We start from the raw sequence: 19,818 nt of genomic DNA on the forward strand, positions 1-19,818 counted from the left end.
CTGCTCAGTCTTTTCTTTTTCTTTAGGAAAAAAAAAAAAAAACCACACACACACACACACATTTAGTTGTAGATGGACACAATATCTTTATTTTTATGTGATGCTGAAGATCAAACCCAGTCCCTCACATGTGCTAGGCAAAAACTCCACCACTGAGCTACAACCCGACCCACCGCCTCAGCCTTTTCTGGGAGCCGCCTCCTCTGGTCTCCATGCAGCCCCACCTGGCCTTCCACCCCTTTATTGCCCAACTGTCACAGGTCCTTTCTGAACATACTTTTGTCATTCCTTAGGTTTGGAAGGTGCCAGTAGCCATCACCAGTCCAGCCTCCTTTGGCACTTTTGCTGACCGAAGTCTCCCTGCCTTCCAAGATAGACTGCCCTCCATTGTGGGCTGTCCAACCCCTCTCAGCGTGACCCTCAGGATTACCATGGTAAATCTGGCTCTGTTCTTTGTCACACATACCCTTAGAACCTTAGATTCTTCTTCCTGTCCTTCCAACACCTCTGGTCCTTTTGTGTTCCCTGCCCAGCTGCTAAAGTCTCTGGCAGCCATCCCTGACCCCCCATGACTATCTCTGCCCTCTGGCTGGTCTCCAGGCAATGCCCCAAGGAAGAGGCAGTGTCCTAGAGGCCAGCAGATCTGGGCTCTACCGCCAGCCTTGCTTTCATTGCAGAGGACAAGAGCAGCCATCTTACAGGACTGTTGTGAGGAGTGCTTCCAATTCCAGCTCCTACTCTTCCCTCTTTTTGGTCACAGCACTCGCCTCCAGAGAAACAGCCTCTCCCCACTTTCACTCCTTGGGCTCTAGCTAATGCACCTTCCGGGGTGGTTTGGGGGGTGGGGAAGCTCTAGAGCCAGGCTGCTGGGTTTAAACCATGGTTCCTCTTTCTACCTCCAAAACCTTGACCATGTCCCTTTACTTTTCTGTGCTTGTTTTTTTCATCTGTAAAATGGTGATGACAGCACCCATCCTATAGGGCTGTTGTGAGGATAAATAACACAGTACTTCATTTCCAGGCCTAGCATGTAGAAAGCTCTCATTAACTGGTTTGTGTGTGTGTGTTCATGTGTGGTGCTGGGATGGAACCCCAGGCCTCACACGTGCCAGGCAGGCACTCTACCACTGAGCTAGCCTCCAGCAGTGCCTGTGATGATTTTTATGGCTCCCGTTTATATCCTGTCTCCCCAAGGGAAATTCTAGTTTTTGCTGGGCTGAATGGAGCAGGCCTTAAAATTTTTTCTTGTTCGTTTTTGGTACTGGGGATCAAACCCAGGGGTTGCCACTGAGCCACATCCCCAGACCCTTTTTTAAATTTTAAGGCAGGATCTTGAACTTGTGATCCTGCCTTAGCTTCTTCAGTTGCTAGGTTACAGGCGAACACCTTCATGCACAGCCTGTCTATTGTGCTATGGCTGTCCTCAGTATCTTTTTTCTTGTCCCCAATCAACTCTCAGATGGACCCCAATGTGCAAGATCCAGGCTTGGAACCACAATACTGCTGGGTCTGGAGTGAGCTGGCTGTCACTGACCCAGGGCCTTGGGGCCAGCAGCTAGTGCCTGTCCTCAAGGTGACCTCTGGATTAGCACAAAGGACCCTCAAAATGCTAACCACTCTCTCTTCATCTGAAGTGACATAGCTCAGCCTGCTGAGGAGGCAGTTTCATTTTGCTTTTTTGAGGTGCTGGGGATGAAACCCAGGCCTCACACATGCTGGACAACTGCTTTACCACTGAGCAATACCCCCAGCTCTGAAGGCAGTGTTTAAGCTGGGCTTTCTCAACAGGTTTCAGAAAGTAAAGGACCAAAGCTGGGTGAGCGCTGCAGGGTGTGGAGAGCACAGAAGCTGAAGGGCAGCAGCAAGAGATTGGGGGGCGGTAATAAGGAGAGGCCAGGGACATGAACATGGAGGTCAGCACAAGAAGTCCAGCAATCTGACAGATGGATATGGCTGGCCAATTCTCTTAGCTTACTCCAAACTGGGCACTCCTGATTGAGGGGCAGCCCTAGGGCTCTGGTCTACCCACTGAAAATCCTGCTCAGTTTTAACACCAATCCTTCTGCAAAGCTCTTCTCAACAAAGAATCTGGGAGGGGTTTCAATACTCACTTGCTTCCAGGAGAGAGCTTGGAATGATGGTCCCAGAATGTGGGGAATTCCCATAACCTGGAGATCACTGAGGGATGCTGATGTCCCTGTGAGCTCCAGGCACTGAACACAGACTTAGCTGTGACACTGGCAACTAGATCTCTTGCCAGGGGTAGAGATACCCAAGGACACAAAGAATATAACAAGGTGAAGAGTGAGGGGGCTGCAGAGAGGGAGAAAACAAGGACAGGTACCACCTCAACTCAAAACTTTTTATTATCCTGCTAGGGAGCCCCTCACAAAGGAGCCCATGGAGCAGTGGGGTGAGGTGGCAGCACAGGGCCTTTTCTGATAGCTTTAAGTGGGGAGCTGTAGTCAGATGGGAGGAAACAGCCTGTCTCCTGCTACCTGACGGCACTAACTTTGGCCCCAAGGGGACAAAGAGTGGGTCTACACCATCTGGTATACAGAACCACTCTGCACATGTCAGCTTCACTCACCTTACCAGCCAGGCCCCAAACTGCAGGGGAGATGGGCCCAAGTGCTGGGAGGTCCTGGAAAGGGGGAAGAGGAGGCTGCATGGGTTGGAGGGCACCAGCAGATGGGCAGAGCATCCCGGTGCAGCTTCTGGCAGATATCTAAAAGAAGGACCTATCCAGCCTTCTGGAACATTCTAGAGGCCAAAGGGGAAGGCTCCAGGGTAGTAGTACACCCTATCCCACCTCAGAACCAGAGCTACTGGGCAGAGGGCAGGTTCCTAATCCACCTCTGGTCAGGGTGCTGCCTTGTCTGGTGGGTCCTTGTCCACAGTGGGCACTGGGCTGTGGCAAAAAGAGCTCTAGAGCAGGCAGGGTCTTCCCAACAGGGGGATAAGAGGGTGCTTCAAGGGCAGGGTCACAAGCCCAGGGGAAGGGGGCAGGGAGCTTCTGAGTAGCCAGTGAGATACAACAAGCAGAGAGCCCTGCCCTACACTCATTCTCAGACCCTTCATCCCACCCTCCTAGTCCCCAAGTCCAACAGAGCAGGCTACCCCTGCCTTTGGGGGTGAGGAGAAAGAATCTGGGACCATAAGGGGCTTCTTCCATGGAAGCCTGGTGGGCTTGAGGCTGTGTGGCAGCTATCACCGCAGGTTGAAGACCAGGCTGACGGTCAGGATGATGCCCAGGAGGAGGACGAAGGGCAGCCAGGTCTTCACGAAGGCTCCGATGCTGACAGAGAGGGAGAAGAGCAAGGGTGGGCAGGAGCAGATGACAGGCATGTGGCCCTGAGCCCCATCTAATTACAACCCTGACAGCACTGCCCCTGCTAAGGAGTCCCTGGAACTACTTCCCATTCCCAAACTCAATTAAGGAATGGAACCTGGCTAGTGCCCACTTTTGAGGACCACCAGATCCGGGTGGAGATCAGACTCTGCTGGAAAAGGGGGGTGTGCTGCCTCTGGGTCTCGCTCCACCCATAATCACTTATCTCTGAGAAGAGGGCACCAGCAAGGAGACCAGGAATTTAAGTTTGGGTGTGAAAGCCATGAGTGGCCTCTGCTGTGGCCTTCATGATGGAGCTCACTGAGGGTAGGGGATTGGTGAGTGTTGGCACAGTGCTATGGCTGGAGCCGAGGGCTGGGAGTCAGGGACTTGGGGCCAGCTCTGGCTCTGCCTCAATCTCTCTGTGACCACAGTTATGTTCTTCTCACGGCACCTTTAAATACCTTCCAGGCTGGAAAATGAAGACCCTGGAGAGTCTTCTTTCCAAGAAACTTTTTTTTTTTTTCCCTGGTGGTACTAGGAATTGAACCTAGAGCTTGAATATGCTAGGCAAGAGCGCTACCACTGAGCCATATCCCCAGCCATTTTTATTTTTTGAAGCAGGGTCTTGTAAAGTTGCTGACACCAGCCTCAAACTTTCAATCGTCCTGCCTCAGCCTCCTGAGGTACTGGCACTACAGGAGTGTATCAGTACACCCAACCAAAAGTTTTGTTTTTTTAAAATTTTTTTTTAGTTATACATGGACACAGTGTCTTTATTTTGTTTATTTATTTTTATGTGGTGCTAAGGATCAAACCCAGTGCCTCACAGGTGCGAGGCAAGCGCTCTGCCACTGAGCCACAACCCCAGCCCCCAACCAAAAGCTCTTAATGATAAGCACAGCTAACAGGAAAGCTTGGAGGAGGGGCCCAGATTAGCTCAAGTGTGGGCTTTGCTGTGGGACTATGGGCAACTCACTCAACCTCTCTGAGCCCTATTTTTACTAAGAGCTGGCAATGAATGCCTTGGACCTCATAGGTCAGAAGACTGTGACTTCAAAGATCCCCCTAAGCTACCACTGGGTTCACTGCTCAAAACCTTGCCTCTCACAGGGAATTACAGGAAGGGATACTGTGGAGTAGTCACCAAACCATCCCATGAAGATCTACTTTCTTTGCCTGAGCATAGGTCTCTTAGACTTACATCCTCCCTGAGGAGCCAGAATCATTACTACCATCTTAGCAATGCCAACTGCAGTGCAGAGGCCGAGGCAACTACCCAAGGCCTCATAGCAAGTGACAACCAGGCTGGGGACCAAGGTGGAGCTGCATTTTGGCACAGTAACCTCCTTTTCCACCAGGAACTCAGCTAGTCTGGAACTTCACAGCTCCAATTGGCATCTGCTCCAACTGTCCCTGCTGACTGAAGGACTCCAGACACAGCCTCACTGGGATCCTCTGGAGAGCAGCCCAGGGGAATGTACAGGTGGGAGGGCAGCTCACCTGACATACTTCCCATAAAGCAGGCAGAAGAAGCAGAGGGTCACCATGTTCCAGTTTGTGCTATTGTTGTAGCGCATCAGGTTCAGGGCCAATGCGACATGTGAATGGCAGTTGTCACAGCAGAGATTGTGCTGCAAGAATAGGAAGGATTGGGGTCAGGATGAGCGAGGGTAAACTTCCCACCCTGGTCCCCATCTCAGGAGTGCTTGCTGTCCCAGCCACCTACCATGCGATGCTTGTACTCCTCAGAGGCGTCATGCACAGCTGTGTCCCAGGCATTGGGCCCGCTAGCATAAACCTGAGCAGGGTCCAACTTCCAGTACCTGAGGAAGAGAGGAGGTTCTTGGCACTGGATAGGCCCCCTTGAGGCCTCTCAGCTGTAGTGATGTTCCTTGCGACCTGCTCTGTGCTGGGTGCTGAGGCCAGATCTAGGCAAGAGTCATGCAGCAGATAATAACAGGGTGAGGTGCCATGTACCACAGTGGATCCTGGGAGGACATGAAGCCAGCTCAGTTGAGGGGTACTATGGTTTGGATGTTTGCCCCACCCACACCACTGATATGTTGAAATCCTAACCCCCAATGTGAAAATACTAGGAGGTGAGGCCTTTGGGAAGTGACTAGGTCATGGGGGTATAGTTCCCATGAATGGGGTTAACGCCCGTATGAGAGTGGCCTGAGAGAACCTTGCCCCTTCCACCATGTGAGAATATAGCAAGAAGGTGGTGCGGGCCCTCACCAGGCACTCGATCTACCAGTACCTTGACCTTAGCTTTCCCAGCCTCCAGAGATGTGAGAAATATATTTCTGTGGTTTGCCACCCACTAAATGGTATTTTGTCATGGCAACCTAATGGATGAAGAGAGGGGGAGTGACATGGTTTTCTGGAGGTGACATCTGAGTCTAGTCTAATGGAAGAGAAGTCAGCGAACACAGAAAAGAGAGGCAAGGCCCTGTAGACTAAGGGGAGGGCTTGAACAAAGTGAGAGGCAGAAAATTGCAGTGTGTCCCAAAAACTAAGTGACTAAGCACTACTCAAAGATTCAGAAAGAGAAACGGGGTGATGGAATGCTGGCAGGTGAGGCAGGAGATGCAACAGGGGCCATGTCATGCAGGGACTTGGATGTCACAATGAGGAGTTTACCCATAAGCAAGCATTCTCCCCATGTCTCCCCTTGTATGGCTTGTGGAGGAGCCTATACACAGTGCCATGGTGGCATTTGGGAGCTCCTATGGGAAAAGGAAGCCCTTAAAACTGTCTTTGAAAAAATAAAACAATAACAAACAAACAGTCTTCAAAAAGCAGCCTAGCAGCAAACACCAGCCCAGAGACTCCTGGACCATATTTCCACCTGCCTGAGGAAACCAGAGTCAGTCTGCCTCCAAATTGCCTCTGCTTTGTGCCCACCTCTCCTGGGCAGCCTTGGGTATCTGCTGTTCTTTTGAGGATACTGAGGACTGAGGCATTATCACTAGGCCTGGAGCTGTTGCAAGCACCCAAGATGAAAGAAATGAAGACCTAAAGCCCCCAACTAAACCAGTTTCTCTCCCTAAGGATCTGAACTGTTTTTAATCCCTCCAAGCAGAACTTAACAGCAGCATCCAAACAATGCCTTCCTTATACCTTAAATGGCCTGTTTGCCCCCAAGGGGCAGGAATTGTGTCCAGGACACAGAGGGAGGCTATGAGCCTGGTTCTGCCACTTCCTCTGTGATCTTGACCATGTCCCTTCCCTTTCTTCACCCTTTGCCATAGAATTGAAAGCACAACCTTATAGAGCTGAGGCAAGGCTTGGATGGTCTACAGGTAAAGGCCCAGCCAGGGACTGGCATAATCAGTGCTTGATATAGGGCTGCTATGCCCTGATTGATCTGGCTGTCCCTCCCCTCCACACCTGGTCCTCCTGCTATGCCCCAGAGGACCTGGCCTGCTGTTCTGGGCAGGAGCAACCTGCCCTAGGCCAGTCACACAGGTGTTCATCACTTACTTGGCAGGCTTTCCAAAGGCCATGTTGTCTTCCTGTTGAGGGACAAGAGCAGAGGTCAGTGGGGAACCTATATCCAGGTTATATACAAACCTGGGTCAATGGCTGAAGTGCAGTGACTCAGAAGAGGGTGTATCAGGGGTGGGCAAAAGTGGAGTGCAGATCTGCTAGGGGGCTGGCATGATTTCTAAAGTGCCAATAGTGGCTTTTCTGTGGGAAGAAGGCAGTGGGATACCCAGGGAATTCTTGCATTCTCTGGCATCTTTCTGATCTTTGGTCATGGGCTGGAGGTTTCCTTCATGGTGTAAATGCTAATCTTCTGTGCTCCTGACCCAGTAATGATGGCTTTCACGGAGCCAACTCTATGCCTGGCAGCGTCATGCATTCACAGTAGAATGGGGGCTGCTGGGCCTAGAGAGGCTTCCAACAAGGGACATGCTAACAAAGTCCTAGGCTCACCACATAAAACCTGGCATAGAGGAATTATGCAGGGACAGAGTATGGGTTCAGAATCAGAATTATAAAAATATATGACAGTGAAAGTATTTTTAAGTGCAAAGGGGTTGGCCTTGTTGTATTAAGATGTTGTGGCGCACACCTGTAATCCTAGTGACTGGGGAGGCTGAGGCAGGAGGATCACAAGTTCAAGGCCAGCCTGGGCAACTTAGCAAGACCCTGTCTCAAAATAAAAAATAAAAAGGGCTGGGGATGTAGATCAGTGGTAGAGCACCCTGGATTCAATCCCCGGACCATTACACACGAAAATAAGTCATGGCAACTATAAACAGGCTGATGCTACCAACATCTCCTTCATTCCTATCTCCGACCTAGATACAGGCAGATGCTGCATGCTCATGTGGAGCTAGCCAGTGGACCAATATTTGCCTATTCCCAGAGAACAGACCTCAGGGAATAGAACACAGCTGATTTTCTAGAAGACCGACCTCAGGAACCATGTCAGCCTCCCCTGTCTCCCCACCTTGGCTCCCATCTTCTGAAGATCCAGAGATGTGGTTCCCAGATGATCTGACTTTACTCTTGCCTCTACCCTTACCCATGGCTTAGAACCCCAGGGGCAGGGGCAAAGGAATGGGCCAGTTACTTAAGGGTTAAGTTCCTTCTGGCCACACTGCCCTTCTGGCCTGTCTTGGAGGTAAGGAGAAACGTGATATTGGTGAGGGCTAGGGCCAGGGCTGCATGTCATGTGCATCTTCCTGGGTTTGGGAATATAGGAAGCCTGACTCCAGGCAGGACAGGCCAGCCTTCCATGCAAGCCTTGGGACCCTCCAAGGAAGGACAGAATGGGAACTCACCGAGACAAAATAGGGGCCAGCAAAGTCCCGAATGACTCCTGTGGATGTGCAGATGCCCATGTGGCCAATGATGGGGAAAAACCACCTATGAGGAAAAAGGACAGGAAAGGGACAGAGCTTAGGGGGTTTTCAACCAGTCAGAGAGATGCTGGGGATACTTTATCCAGTGAGAGCATGTGAATATAGTGTCATGTGATGAGTGCCTATGAGGGTGGTCTAGAGGGGCAGGGGGGCCCAAAAGAGGGGTAACTGAATCAATAACACAATGGGATGGCCCCGCACCCTCACCACAGGCTACAACCAAAAGCACAATAACAGAGAATGCCAGTGAGGATGAAGAGCAACCTCACTCATCTCTAGAGGAGAGTAAATAGTTTCTATCACTTTGAAAAACAGTTGGACACTGCACCCTATGCCTTAGCAGGTCCACTTCAGAGTATACACCCAACAGAAATGAGTGCTTGTGTCTACCTAGGCCATGAACGGAATCTTCATAGCACCTTTATTTAAAATAGCCAAAAACATCTGTTAAAACTCACTGAACTCAGAGCTATAGCTCAGTGTAGAGTACATGCCTAGGATGTGCACGGTCCTAGGTTCCATCCCCAGTAACGCAATAAACAGAAACAAAAACAGATACCAAACCTCATTACTTGTACTCTTAAAATGTATGCCTTTTATTACATATAATTATCTCCATAAAGTTGACAGAAAAATTAGTGGAAATAATCCAAATGTTGACGAACTAATGTGCAAGGACAGAGATCAGGACAAAACATGGTGTATTCCAGGAACCAAAATTCTATAGTGTTTTGTTTGTTTTTTTACTTTTTTTTTTTTTAAATGGTGTTGGAGAGTGAACCCAGGGCCTGGTGCATACCAGGTAGGCGCTCTACCTGGCTCTTTACCACTGAGCCACCTCATTACATTCCCCAGCCCTTTTTATTTATTTATTTATTTTTGAGACAGGGTCTTGCTAAATTGCCCAGACTGATCTTAAACTTGTTTGTGATTTTCCTGCCTCAATGTCCCAAGTAGCTGGGATTACAGGTGTGTGCCACCATGCCTGGCTTAACCCAGTTCATTTTTTCTTGAGATGGAGTCTTGTTGTGTTGGCCAGACACCGTCAACTCCTGGGCTGAAGCAATCCTCTGCTTCAAATCTCCAGAATATTCAGGAATTCAGGCATGTGCCACCATGCACAGCTGCCATAGGCATTTTTTTAAAAGCAAATCTCAAATGGATCTTTATATGTAACACACAGGAACTCCAGATAGATCTGTAGCCTGAGAACCATGGCCCTACAAGGCCTGAGTGCTGGAGACAATGATCCAGCTGCAGCAGGTTTCACAGGGCCAGGTCCTGGTCTCAAGGCTGCCTAAGCATGAGCACAAAGCACCCTGCTAGGGAGATGGAGGCAAAACCTGTAGAGATGCAGCTCAGGGAAGTAATTACTTAGAACTGAGGTTGGGGCAGAGTCAGCAGAGATGACTTTTAACCTTGACCTGTGAAAGGACAGGATATCTAATGGCAGAAATCTCCAAAGCAGAAAGTGTGGCCTGTGCCTGAAGAATGGGAGGGGATAGGCAAAGAGGGTAGGAAGGAGGCCATTCCTCAGGCTACTACTGTAATTCCAACCAAAGATGATGGTGACCCTAACCAAAGTATGGGTGGTGGGGTGGTGAGCAGCAGATAGATTCAAGCTCTCTTTAAAAAGGAAGATTGAGTAGAGTTTTAAGACTCTGGAGGTCTTCCTTGAATTATGCCTTCTACAGTAGTCACACACATCCAAGATCCATTACTCTGATTTGTCTTTTTCACAACATCCATGCACAAGTACCTGAAATTATCTTGATTACTTGGACATTGGCTGTCTCTCCACTAAAACTTAAGCTCCATTAGAAGAAGGATTTTTGTCTTGTTTACTGTAATACTCTCAAGGACAGTACCTGGCACATAACTTTGACTCAATAATAATGAACAAATATCTGGCATTTAAAAGTGTAAAAGGAGGACCATAAGTTCAAGGACAGACTCAGTAACTTAGTGAGGCCCTGTCTCAAAATAAAAAATGAAAAGGGATGTGGCTCAGTGGTAAAGAGCCACAGGTTCAATCACCAGGAAAGAAAAAATAAAGAGCATAGCGGGAGCCAGAGGAAGCGGTGTAACTCCAGCTACTCAGGAGGACAAGGATCACAAGTTCAAGGACAGTCTTGTCAACTTAGTAAGACCCTCAGCAACTTAGACTCTGCCTTAAAATAAAAAATAAAAAGGGTCAGGGATGTAACTCAGTGTTTGCCTAGCGTATATGAGGCCCTGGGTTCAATCTCCAACCCTGCCAAGGGGAAAAAAAAATGTAGAAAGGGTACATTCGGACTGGAGGAATAACTTCTAATATTCTATAGTTAAGTATAGTAATTTTAGTTCTCAACAATTTATATATTTCAAAATAGCTAATAGAGAGGATTTTGAATGTTCTCAACATAAAGAAACGATACATGTCTGAGGTCGATGGATATGCCAATTACTATGACATGATCATTACATATTTTAAGCAGGTATTGAAGTGTCATCCTAAATCCCATAAATATATGCAATACTATGTGCCAATTAGAAAAAAAAGAGTGGAGGACTGAGGATGTATTCAGGGGTAGAATGTTTGCATAGCATGTGTAAAGCTTTGTGGATTTGATCCCCAGTACTGCAAAACAAAAACAAAAAAACACCAAATATTAAAAAAAAAAAAAAAAGTGGTGTTCAATTGTGATGTAAGACAAAGACAGATGATAGTTCCCTGTGCCAAATCTAGCTCTGCACTTTTATCAACAAAACTACAATGTATTGCACATGTTAGTTTCTCTCTCTTTGGCTATAGGGGAGTCCTCTAAAAAGAATATGAGTCCTTTGATGGGCCCATGATTATCTTACTCATCTTGGAGTTATGAACACCTGCAGATAGACCTGAATACAACTGGCATGCGAACGGCTTCTGGCCCAGATGACTGAGGATCATGGTGCCTGCAGAAGACCATGCACAAACGGTTTTTGAAGAATGAGAAAAATTGAGAGAAAATAGGATAATATGACAGGCTTTAACAAAACCAGTAGGTTCCCTAAATACCCCATCCAGTTACTTTCACATTAATATTTTATTTTCTTCATACCACTAACCACTATCAGAAGTTCTATAGTTAGTTTACGGTCTACTCCTTCCACCAGGACTGACACTCTACAAGAACAAGCACTGCATCTGCTTTATTCACCATTGTATATTCTTAACACCTAGAACTATCTGGGCACATAGCAGTCACTTAGCAAATGTGTAGTATCGATTGAATTAATGAACACATGTTCTTTAAAAACATATTTTTAAATTTGGTATTAAAATTTTGGATGCTCTTAAATGCACAAGCGTTTGAAAACAAAACAGTTTAAGTATTTTAATACAAATGTTGAGAACACTTTAGGATGTAGCATGTAAGCAACAAATGATTCCTCTCTGGAACTCCACTTGGCTATTTCTGATAGGGGGAACAAATCTATTACACTGTATTAAAGGAGATAAGGTACAGCTAGAAGATAACAAGTTACACAGTCAGAAAACTGAGTTTTGAAAGCCTTTGCTTGCTGGGGTAGGCATCTAACCAAGACTATGCTAGAAGCTCAGCTTTACCATGGAAGAAGATAATTCCTACCTTAGAAAGTGGCTGTGAAGGGGCTGGGGCTGGGGCTCAATAGCAGAGTGCTTGCCTAGCATGTGTGAGTCACTGGGTTCGATTCTCAGCACTGCATATAAATGAATAAAACAAAGGTCCATCGACAACTAAAAAAATTTAGAACAAAATTTAAAAAAAAAAGTAGCTATGAAATTTATGGAAAATGGGAGTGAAAAGGCTTGGCAAACTGGCACTTGGAGGAGTGGTTACTGTTACCAGTTGAAGTATGAGGGTAGCAAGCAGCAGCTGTGCACCTGCCTCTCCCCTGACAAAGGCTATACACAGAACCTTCCTATGGGAGGCAGACACTCTGGGACCTGCACCTGCTTTGCGACTGAGATGGTGTGTAAGACACAGGGTTGGTCTCCCAGACCTCTGGTGGCCCTTCCCACGTAGACCTCCCAGGAGAGGTATGGCCCCTGCCAGACTCCTACTGTTGCTTCCAGACGCAGCGGGATGTCTTGTATACTGCAAGTGATCAATAAGCATTTGCTCAATGAATGAATAAACCCGAGAATGAATGAAGACATCTCCTCGGACCAAGTTAGGGGCCCCTGTTCGGTACGCCTGCAGCCTCCAGCCCCCTGGCCTTTCCCGCCTACCTACACTTATTTTTCTCCCAGACTAGCCCGGCTGCAACCAGGACAGGTAGCATGTCCCAACTGTCAGCGGAAAAAGGCGGGGCGCGGGTGGCAGGATTCTGGCGACTGAGTGAGGGATGCGGGCCATCCCAGGGCGAGGGCGAGGGCTTGCAGCGTATCGGGGGCAGGGAGACCCACCGCTGGAGGACACCGCAAGGGCTCCGGCTCTCTCTGGGCCCTCTTCATCACCCTAGACGGACGCAGAAGGAGACTCACGTGAGCACCGGGATGGGCGTCCATACCACGCAGTAGGGGAAGCGGCTCCGTTCCACGTCCATGGTGACGCCGCTGGAGCAGTGGTACTGCTTCATGTCCGTCTGGGCCGCCGTCTGCACCTCTACTTCCGCCATCCCGGGAGGGGGCGGTGGCGGCGGCAACAAGAGCGGAGAACTCCCTTCCGCTTCCGCCATGCTGTGCTCGTCCCGCTCCGGCGGCCCTGCTCGGCGCGGCTAGTCCCTATGGCGTCACTTCCCGGAGGTGGGGTCCGCGCCTCTAGGCCTTCCCCCCGGGAATTGGAGCCGCGTCCCTCTAGGCCCGGCCAGCCTCGCCCCCTCGGACCACGTAGCCGCTGAACCTATGCGTCCACGCTGCCCTCAGGCATCTGGCAGTCTAGCGCGGACACCCGCGACGATCTCTCTAGTTCAGTGCACTGAGGGCTCCTGACAGGTGTGGTGCAGGCTTTCTATAGAAGCACTTCTTAGGTGCCAAGCACTTGACATTGTTTCTTATTCCCATAAACTGACTAGACATGCAAATTTAAGTATTTTTCTTATTGTACAAATGAGAAACTGTGGCTCTCGAGGTGAGGTGAGGGACCACGACTCAAACCTGTCTTTATATCTCCCTTGGCCTTTTCGTTCTATGGCTTCTCACAAGGTAATGGTAGTATAAAGGAAGGCCAGACTGTAATCTTGTGTGTGCCTGTGTGTGAGCAGGGGAAACCTGCCTGAAGATATTTGAGCTGAGCCTTGATGTTTGCCAGGTGGCACAGGAGAGGGGGGATGGATGCAGCCATGTAAGAAAGGAAGGCCTGGAGGAGCACTATGTGCAGCAGAGTGTGAATATCATCCTGGCTGGAGTGAACCACAAGCCCCCGAGGTGATCCGCTCCTTCATCAAATGGGAAAATGAAGGCTCAGGGAAGTTAAACAATTGTCTGAGATCACGCCCAATAATACAGAGAGGCCAGGCTTTAGTCTTGGAGTCTTGGATTTAGAGGGATGCCAAGATAGACACAGGAAATGAAATCTGCTGGGGAGGGGACATGTGGAAGACAAGAAAGAAGGCAGCCACTAAAAAATCAGGCTAAAGGAACAAATTCACTCAGGAAGGTGGAAGCCACACCTTTTGGGAAGGTCTTTCTCCCATTGAATTACTCTTCTTCACTGCTGATCTAGGGAAAGCTTGCTATCTGCTTTTGGGCACATAATACTTAAACTCTGAGATAACAGTAGTCCCTTCTAACCATAAAATCTGTAAGAATGTATGGTTAAGAATCCAATTTTTAAAAAATTGGTACTGAGGATTGAACCCGGGGATGCCTAACCACTAAACAACATCCCCAGCCCTTTTATTTTGAGACAGGGTCTTGCTAAATTGCTGAGACTAACCTTGAACTTGTGATCTTCCTGCCTCAGCCTCTCAAGTCACTCAGATTACAGGTGTGCACCACCATGCCTGGCTTAATGTAATTTGGTATGTCTGTCTCTGCTATGGAATCCTAAGGACCTTGACTTGAGTAGCTACCACAGCTCCTGGTGCAGAGCAGATGCCTACTCAGTGTTTACTGATGTATTGGATGATTGAACAAACAGATGTTTTCTAAAAGCTTCATAAGTATCACATCTGGAAATGATTCTAATCCACTAAAAATTCTTTGAGCATGTTTGCACTTGTCCTATAACCTTGTGTAGCATGTGATCCTTGAAGACAGGGAACTATTCAGCACAGGGCACGGGATAGATTAAGTGTGCAGTATAGAGTTGTTGGATAAATTACATTACTTTTCCTTCAGGTCACTGTAGTTATCCAATCTCTTCTGGACCACAGGCTCCCCAAAAGATCTGTGCCTTGAAATTCTTCTACTGTCATAGTAAGTCCATATGCCTGTTGAACATTTGTTGTTGTACGTATGCTCTGCTACAAATTTGGTAGTACTGTTAGGGGAAAGACAGGTGTGAACGGTGGGAACATGAGGTTAAGAGAATACTTCTATAAAATGGGCCCACTGTGCTGATCCCCACATGCTTTCTTTTCCAAGAAGCAATTTATCTGCAGCCCTGCCTGGCCTCAGTGTACAGGATGTGTTACATCCCTCAGAAAACTACCTGTTAACTGCAGGAGAAATGCAGGCCCAAAATAATGTTGATAGGAGGAACCAAAGTTACCCTGAAGAGGGAGACTTGTGACCACATCCTGAAACTCTGGGAGATAACAGTAGTCCCTCCTAACCATAAAATCTGTAAGAATGTATGGTTAAGAATCCAATTAGAACTGGTCAGCATGGGCCAAAGATACCTAGAGTTGCCATGGAAAGTCAGATATCATTTTCCTGTCGGTCAAAAGTCAAGAGTTACAGAAAACTTGGAATGGAACCACCATTTGACCCACTTATTCCACCCAAAGGACTTAAAATCAGCATATTATTAGTGATGCAGCCACATCAATGTTTATAGTGACTCAATTCATATTAGCTAAGCTGTGGAACCAACCTAGGTGCCCTTCAACTGATGAATAAAGAAAATGTGGTATATATACACAATGGAATATTACTCAGCCATAAAGAAAAAAAGGAATTATGGCATTTACCTGTAAATGGGGGGAATTGGAGACTATCACACTAAGTGAAATAAGCCAATCTGAGAAAAAAACAAAGGCTGAATGTTCTCTCTGATACGCACACCCTAACGCATAGTAAGGGTGGTAGGAGGGAAGATTAGAAGTTAATTGGATTAGAGAAAGGGGAATGAAGGGAAGGGAGGTGGCGTGGGAATAGGAAAGACAGTAGAATGAATTGGACATAATGTCCTTGTGTTCATATATGAAATATACAACCAGTGTAACTCCACATCATATATAACCCCAAGAATGGGAAGTTATACTCCATGTATGTCTAATATGTCAAAATACATTCTACTTGTGATGTATAACTAAAAAGAACAAATATAAAAAAAGTTAAGAGGTGTGCCGCAGTCTGGCTGGGCACAATTCACGAGCCACTTATTAAGCAGGAACGAATTTTATTTTTTGAACACACACGCAGTACCAAGCGAGCTCTTCAGGAATTCCCTCAGAGCCCAACTGCCACTACCGGCTCTCCCCCGGCCAGCCTCTCAACTGCTCTTGAGGCCGATTGGCTGGGTCGTGTGGGCGGAGCCAAAAGAATCCCCCAATGAGCAGTTACATGGTCTGAAAGGGGAAACAGCCCAATGAGCATCACTGCAGAGGAGCCAATCAGCTCGTTGCTGGGAGCCAATCAGCTGGTTGCTGGGGCCGCTTTGCTGTGGCTCTCAACAGAGGTGGACCTGGGTGGGTCTCTGGAAACTTCTCTGGGATCCCCAATAAAACTGTAGTGCAGGACAGGCACATTGTCCTTCTCTTTTCTGTCAGGACCCATTCCCTCCATTGAGAATGTCCCCATTCCCTTTTCCTATCCCTTCAATAAACTCTTTCCTGTTACTCTGAGCAACATGTCTGAAATCTTTCTGACTTAATTGAAAGACAGCTAACCTCCATTCATTCTTCAAGTCTCTGTTAAATGTTACCTTCTGAGAGCTCATCCATGGTCTTCCAGTCAAAATTAGAAAGACCCTCCTGATCTCCATTGGAAATTCCTTTTCTAATTTTTTTTTGTAGTTGTAGATGGACAGAATGCCTACATTTATTTTTATATGGTGCTAGGGATCAAATCCAGTGCCTCACACGTTCTAGGCAAGTGCTCTGTCACTGTCACTGAGCTATAGCCTCAGCCGGGAAATTCCTTTCCTTTTTTCTTTTTAATATATATTTTTTGTAGTTGTACACAATAACTTCTATTTATTTATTTATTTTTATGTGGTGCTGAGGATTGAGCCCAGGACCTTGCATGTGCGAGGCGAGCACTCTACTGCTGAGCCATAACCCCAGTCCCCCAAATTCCTTTTCTTTATAACACATTTGTATCTATGTAGTGTTTACTTCCCCCACTAAACTGGAAACTCCTTGAAGGCAGAGTGTATTTGTTTTGTTCACTTCTAGTAGGGTGCTAAGCACATATTTGTTTAATAAATATTTATTAAATTTAAAAAATGGCAAATACTTATAGGTTGACATTACACGAGGGCAGGACCCTAGTTTGTCACCTACTCTCACTTCATGCTCTGAAACTTTTTAAGGGGCTCCTGGAGGTTGGTGGGCACAGTGCCCGGGTATCGGTTCTGGTCAGAGTCCTAGCTTGCTTCCCTATGGCCTGCATCATCCTTCCTTTGGCCTGGGCAGGTACAGAAGCAGGGGCTGAGGACCAGGTAGCTGGAGGAAGAAATAGCTCCTTCTCTGCCCCTCCTGGGGCCTCTTCCAGGCTCATCTTCTACCATAACCCCGTACAGGGCCCCTGCTCTCACTCACATCACCTTGGTTCTTACCCAATGAAACAGCCTCCCTGGCCTGCGCCCTTGCCTCTTCTGCTTCCCTTTTCACCCATAGACAGATGGGAAATCTCCATCAAAGACTAACACTGCCTTCCAGGCTCAGAGGATCACAGCAGGGGCCTGGAAGAAGCTCCTCTTACACAGAGAGCTTGGGTCAGGATTGATAGGGTTCAGAGCTTCCCCTCCCTCAACACGTATACCAACCAAAAATAGGAATGACCATCTGGATCCATTTACTGGGCTGGCTGGGGGAGAGAAAGATGGCAGAGAGGGAACTGTCAAGCTGGCAAACCTTTGAGAGTGAGATGCTGCTTGTTTGAAGGGTGAGCTTGGAACACTTCTGTCTTGGTGGGAGCAAGGGCACTCCCTCACATGGACCCATGTAGTAGTTCACAGGACTCTCTCACCTCCTCTCTCAGGGCATCTCACTCATCCTGGCATTCAAGGTTCCGCATGGGCTGATCCCAAATTTCCTTTCCAGGCTCTCCTCTGTCTCCCTCCAACTTGCCTGGCATTAGCCTCACTGGTATATTTGCCCTTCAGAGAGCAAGCTCTGCACTACGTACCACCCGTCTTTGCTTACACTGTTCCTTAATTGAGGATGTCCTTCCCCGCCTCTTCTATACCATGTTCAAGGTTTCAGGCAAATGCTCCCTCTTTGCTCCCAGAGCACGAAGGCTGTTTCCACCTATTGAATATTCATGTGTACTTGCATTAGCATTAGTTGTTTACATGTCTGTATCCCCCAAGAGACTGTGAACTCCTTGAGAAAGAAGACTAACTGGATCTACTGGTCACTGTAGTCAGCAGGGTATCCAGCAGATAGGAAGTGGAAAGGGAATGTCCTCAAGGTTATTCATTGACCATAGAGTCTCCTTAAGGGGAAGAATCACCTCAACCATTGATCCTACAAGGGTGAAACAGGGCTGAGCCAGGTGATGCAGTGTGAGGCATGTGGCAGGGCAGAATTCTCTCTTCTGCAGTTTTTCTGCTCAGCTTTATTATCACCCTCTGTGGCTATGGGAGACTGGGTCTCTCTCCATCTCTCTTTGCATCATGGCTCCAAAACTTTCCATGACTGTAGGGGAGTACCCAAGGAGTCCAGGATAACACAGGATACCATTTGACGACCGACTCTGATGTTTTAGATGCCAGAGTTCACAAAACTACTTCCTTTTTCACTCCATTTTGTGGATGGGCAAACTTACCCAAGGTTATAAAAAGCACAGGTAGGGGTGGAATCTAATAGACTCTCTAGGGGCGGGGGGGGGCAGTAAAGCATGAGGGTGGACATGTGGACTCTGGAGTGGGCCAGCTGACCCACTTGGTGACTGTCACACCATCGAGATTAGCTGAACCTGTTAGGGCACCAGTTTCCTTGTCTCTAAAGAAGGAAACAATAATCTGAGTCTTGTCTACATTTTGTGTGGCTTGATAGCTTCTACCTGAATCTGGTCAAAACACAGATTCAGTGCCAGCCATTGTAGCACTTATAACCAAACATTACTCCCGCGCACACATGACTACTTCAAAAGCACTTTGATGTGCAGGATCTCACTATGACTTGGAGCCTCCTTACAATGCAGTGAGATCAACAGAGCAGGCAGCAATACCCATTTTACCCATGATGAGAGATATATTCAGAGATTCAGGAACTTGCTGGAAATCTAAACACATATTAGACAGAGTTGGGGTTCTGAACCAAATCCTTTTAGGGCTACTGGAGAGGTGAAGGATGACCAGTCTTCGTGTTTATAAATCAACATAAAATAAGTATAAACACTAGGACCAGAAAGTATTTTATTTACGAAAAAGAAATAAGTGGGAGTAGGAGGCAGGACCATTGAGTGGCACATGCCTCCCATCATGTGCCTGTCAGAATGCCTTCCATCTGCCCACCTTCCCTGCCAGACATGTTTGTATCCCTAGGCCTGACAAAGATCCTGGCACATGGTGGGGCACTCAATGATGGCAGGAAATGCTGGAGAGGACAGTCCACAGTGAAATCCAATGTTCAGAGATCATTCACAACTCTGTATTTGTGTTCTATGACTTCCAGGTAATCTGGAGGCTCCAGGAGGTCAGGGACTGGGTCTCTTCTGTGCATTTCCATTGTCCAGTGCACAGTTCAATGCCAGGTACACAGAAGCTCAAAGAGTAGTCATAAGAAAGTGACTTTGTGTGTGTGCTTGTCACTGGGAATTGAACCCGGGGCCCCACATGTGCCAAGAAATTTTCTTTTATGTGCAAGGCCCTGTGTTTGACTCCCCAGCACTGCCAGGAAAAATAAAAAGAAAGAAAAAAGAACTGGATTAGGAATCCGAGATTTGTCCTGGCCTTTTTTCTTATTCACTGGAGGTCCTGGTGGCAAGCTATCCCCTTTTGCCCCCTTTTGGAACTCACTGTCCATATTTGTATAGTGTGGATAGAGCTAGATCAGTGGTTCTCAGTTCTAGCTGCACATTAGAATGAATCTAGCATGTTTTAGGATAATGGATGGGTGCCTGGGTTCCACTTCAAACCAATTAAAACAGACTATCTGGGGGTGGGACATGGGAAGTTTGCAAAGTATCCTGGGTGATTCTGATCCATAGCCAGCGCTGAGAGCCTTTGGGCTAGCTAACTTCTCATTACCTTTTAAGTTCTGCAACCACATTTTGGCATGCTCCTAAGCACAGAGACAGGCAGCAGGCCTCTGGGGTCACAC

At 47.6% G+C, this 19,818-nt stretch overlaps 1 protein-coding gene across 1 annotated transcript; it reads right to left on the reverse strand.

The window, feature by feature from the left end:
* Window positions 1-2,348: 2,348 nt before the first annotated feature.
* Window positions 2,349-12,941, reverse strand: Tmem222 (transmembrane protein 222). Its single transcript, XM_046468586.2, has 6 exons — window positions 12,704-12,941; window positions 8,131-8,215; window positions 6,821-6,852; window positions 5,061-5,157; window positions 4,835-4,965; window positions 2,349-3,298 (listed from the first exon to the last, which is right to left on the reverse strand). The coding sequence occupies exons 1-6, from the start codon at window positions 12,895-12,897 to the stop codon at window positions 3,211-3,213; spliced, it is 627 nt and encodes a 208-aa protein (XP_046324542.1). The 5' UTR covers window positions 12,898-12,941; the 3' UTR covers window positions 2,349-3,210.
* Between the last annotated feature and the right edge of the window lie 6,877 nt (window positions 12,942-19,818).

This window comes from Marmota monax, unplaced genomic scaffold (genome assembly GCF_021218885.2).
Source record: "Marmota monax isolate L192 unplaced genomic scaffold, Marmota_monax_Labrador192_F-V1.1 WCK01_AAM20220418_F8-fsc00008, whole genome shotgun sequence".
NCBI lineage: Eukaryota > Metazoa > Chordata > Mammalia > Rodentia > Sciuridae > Marmota > Marmota monax.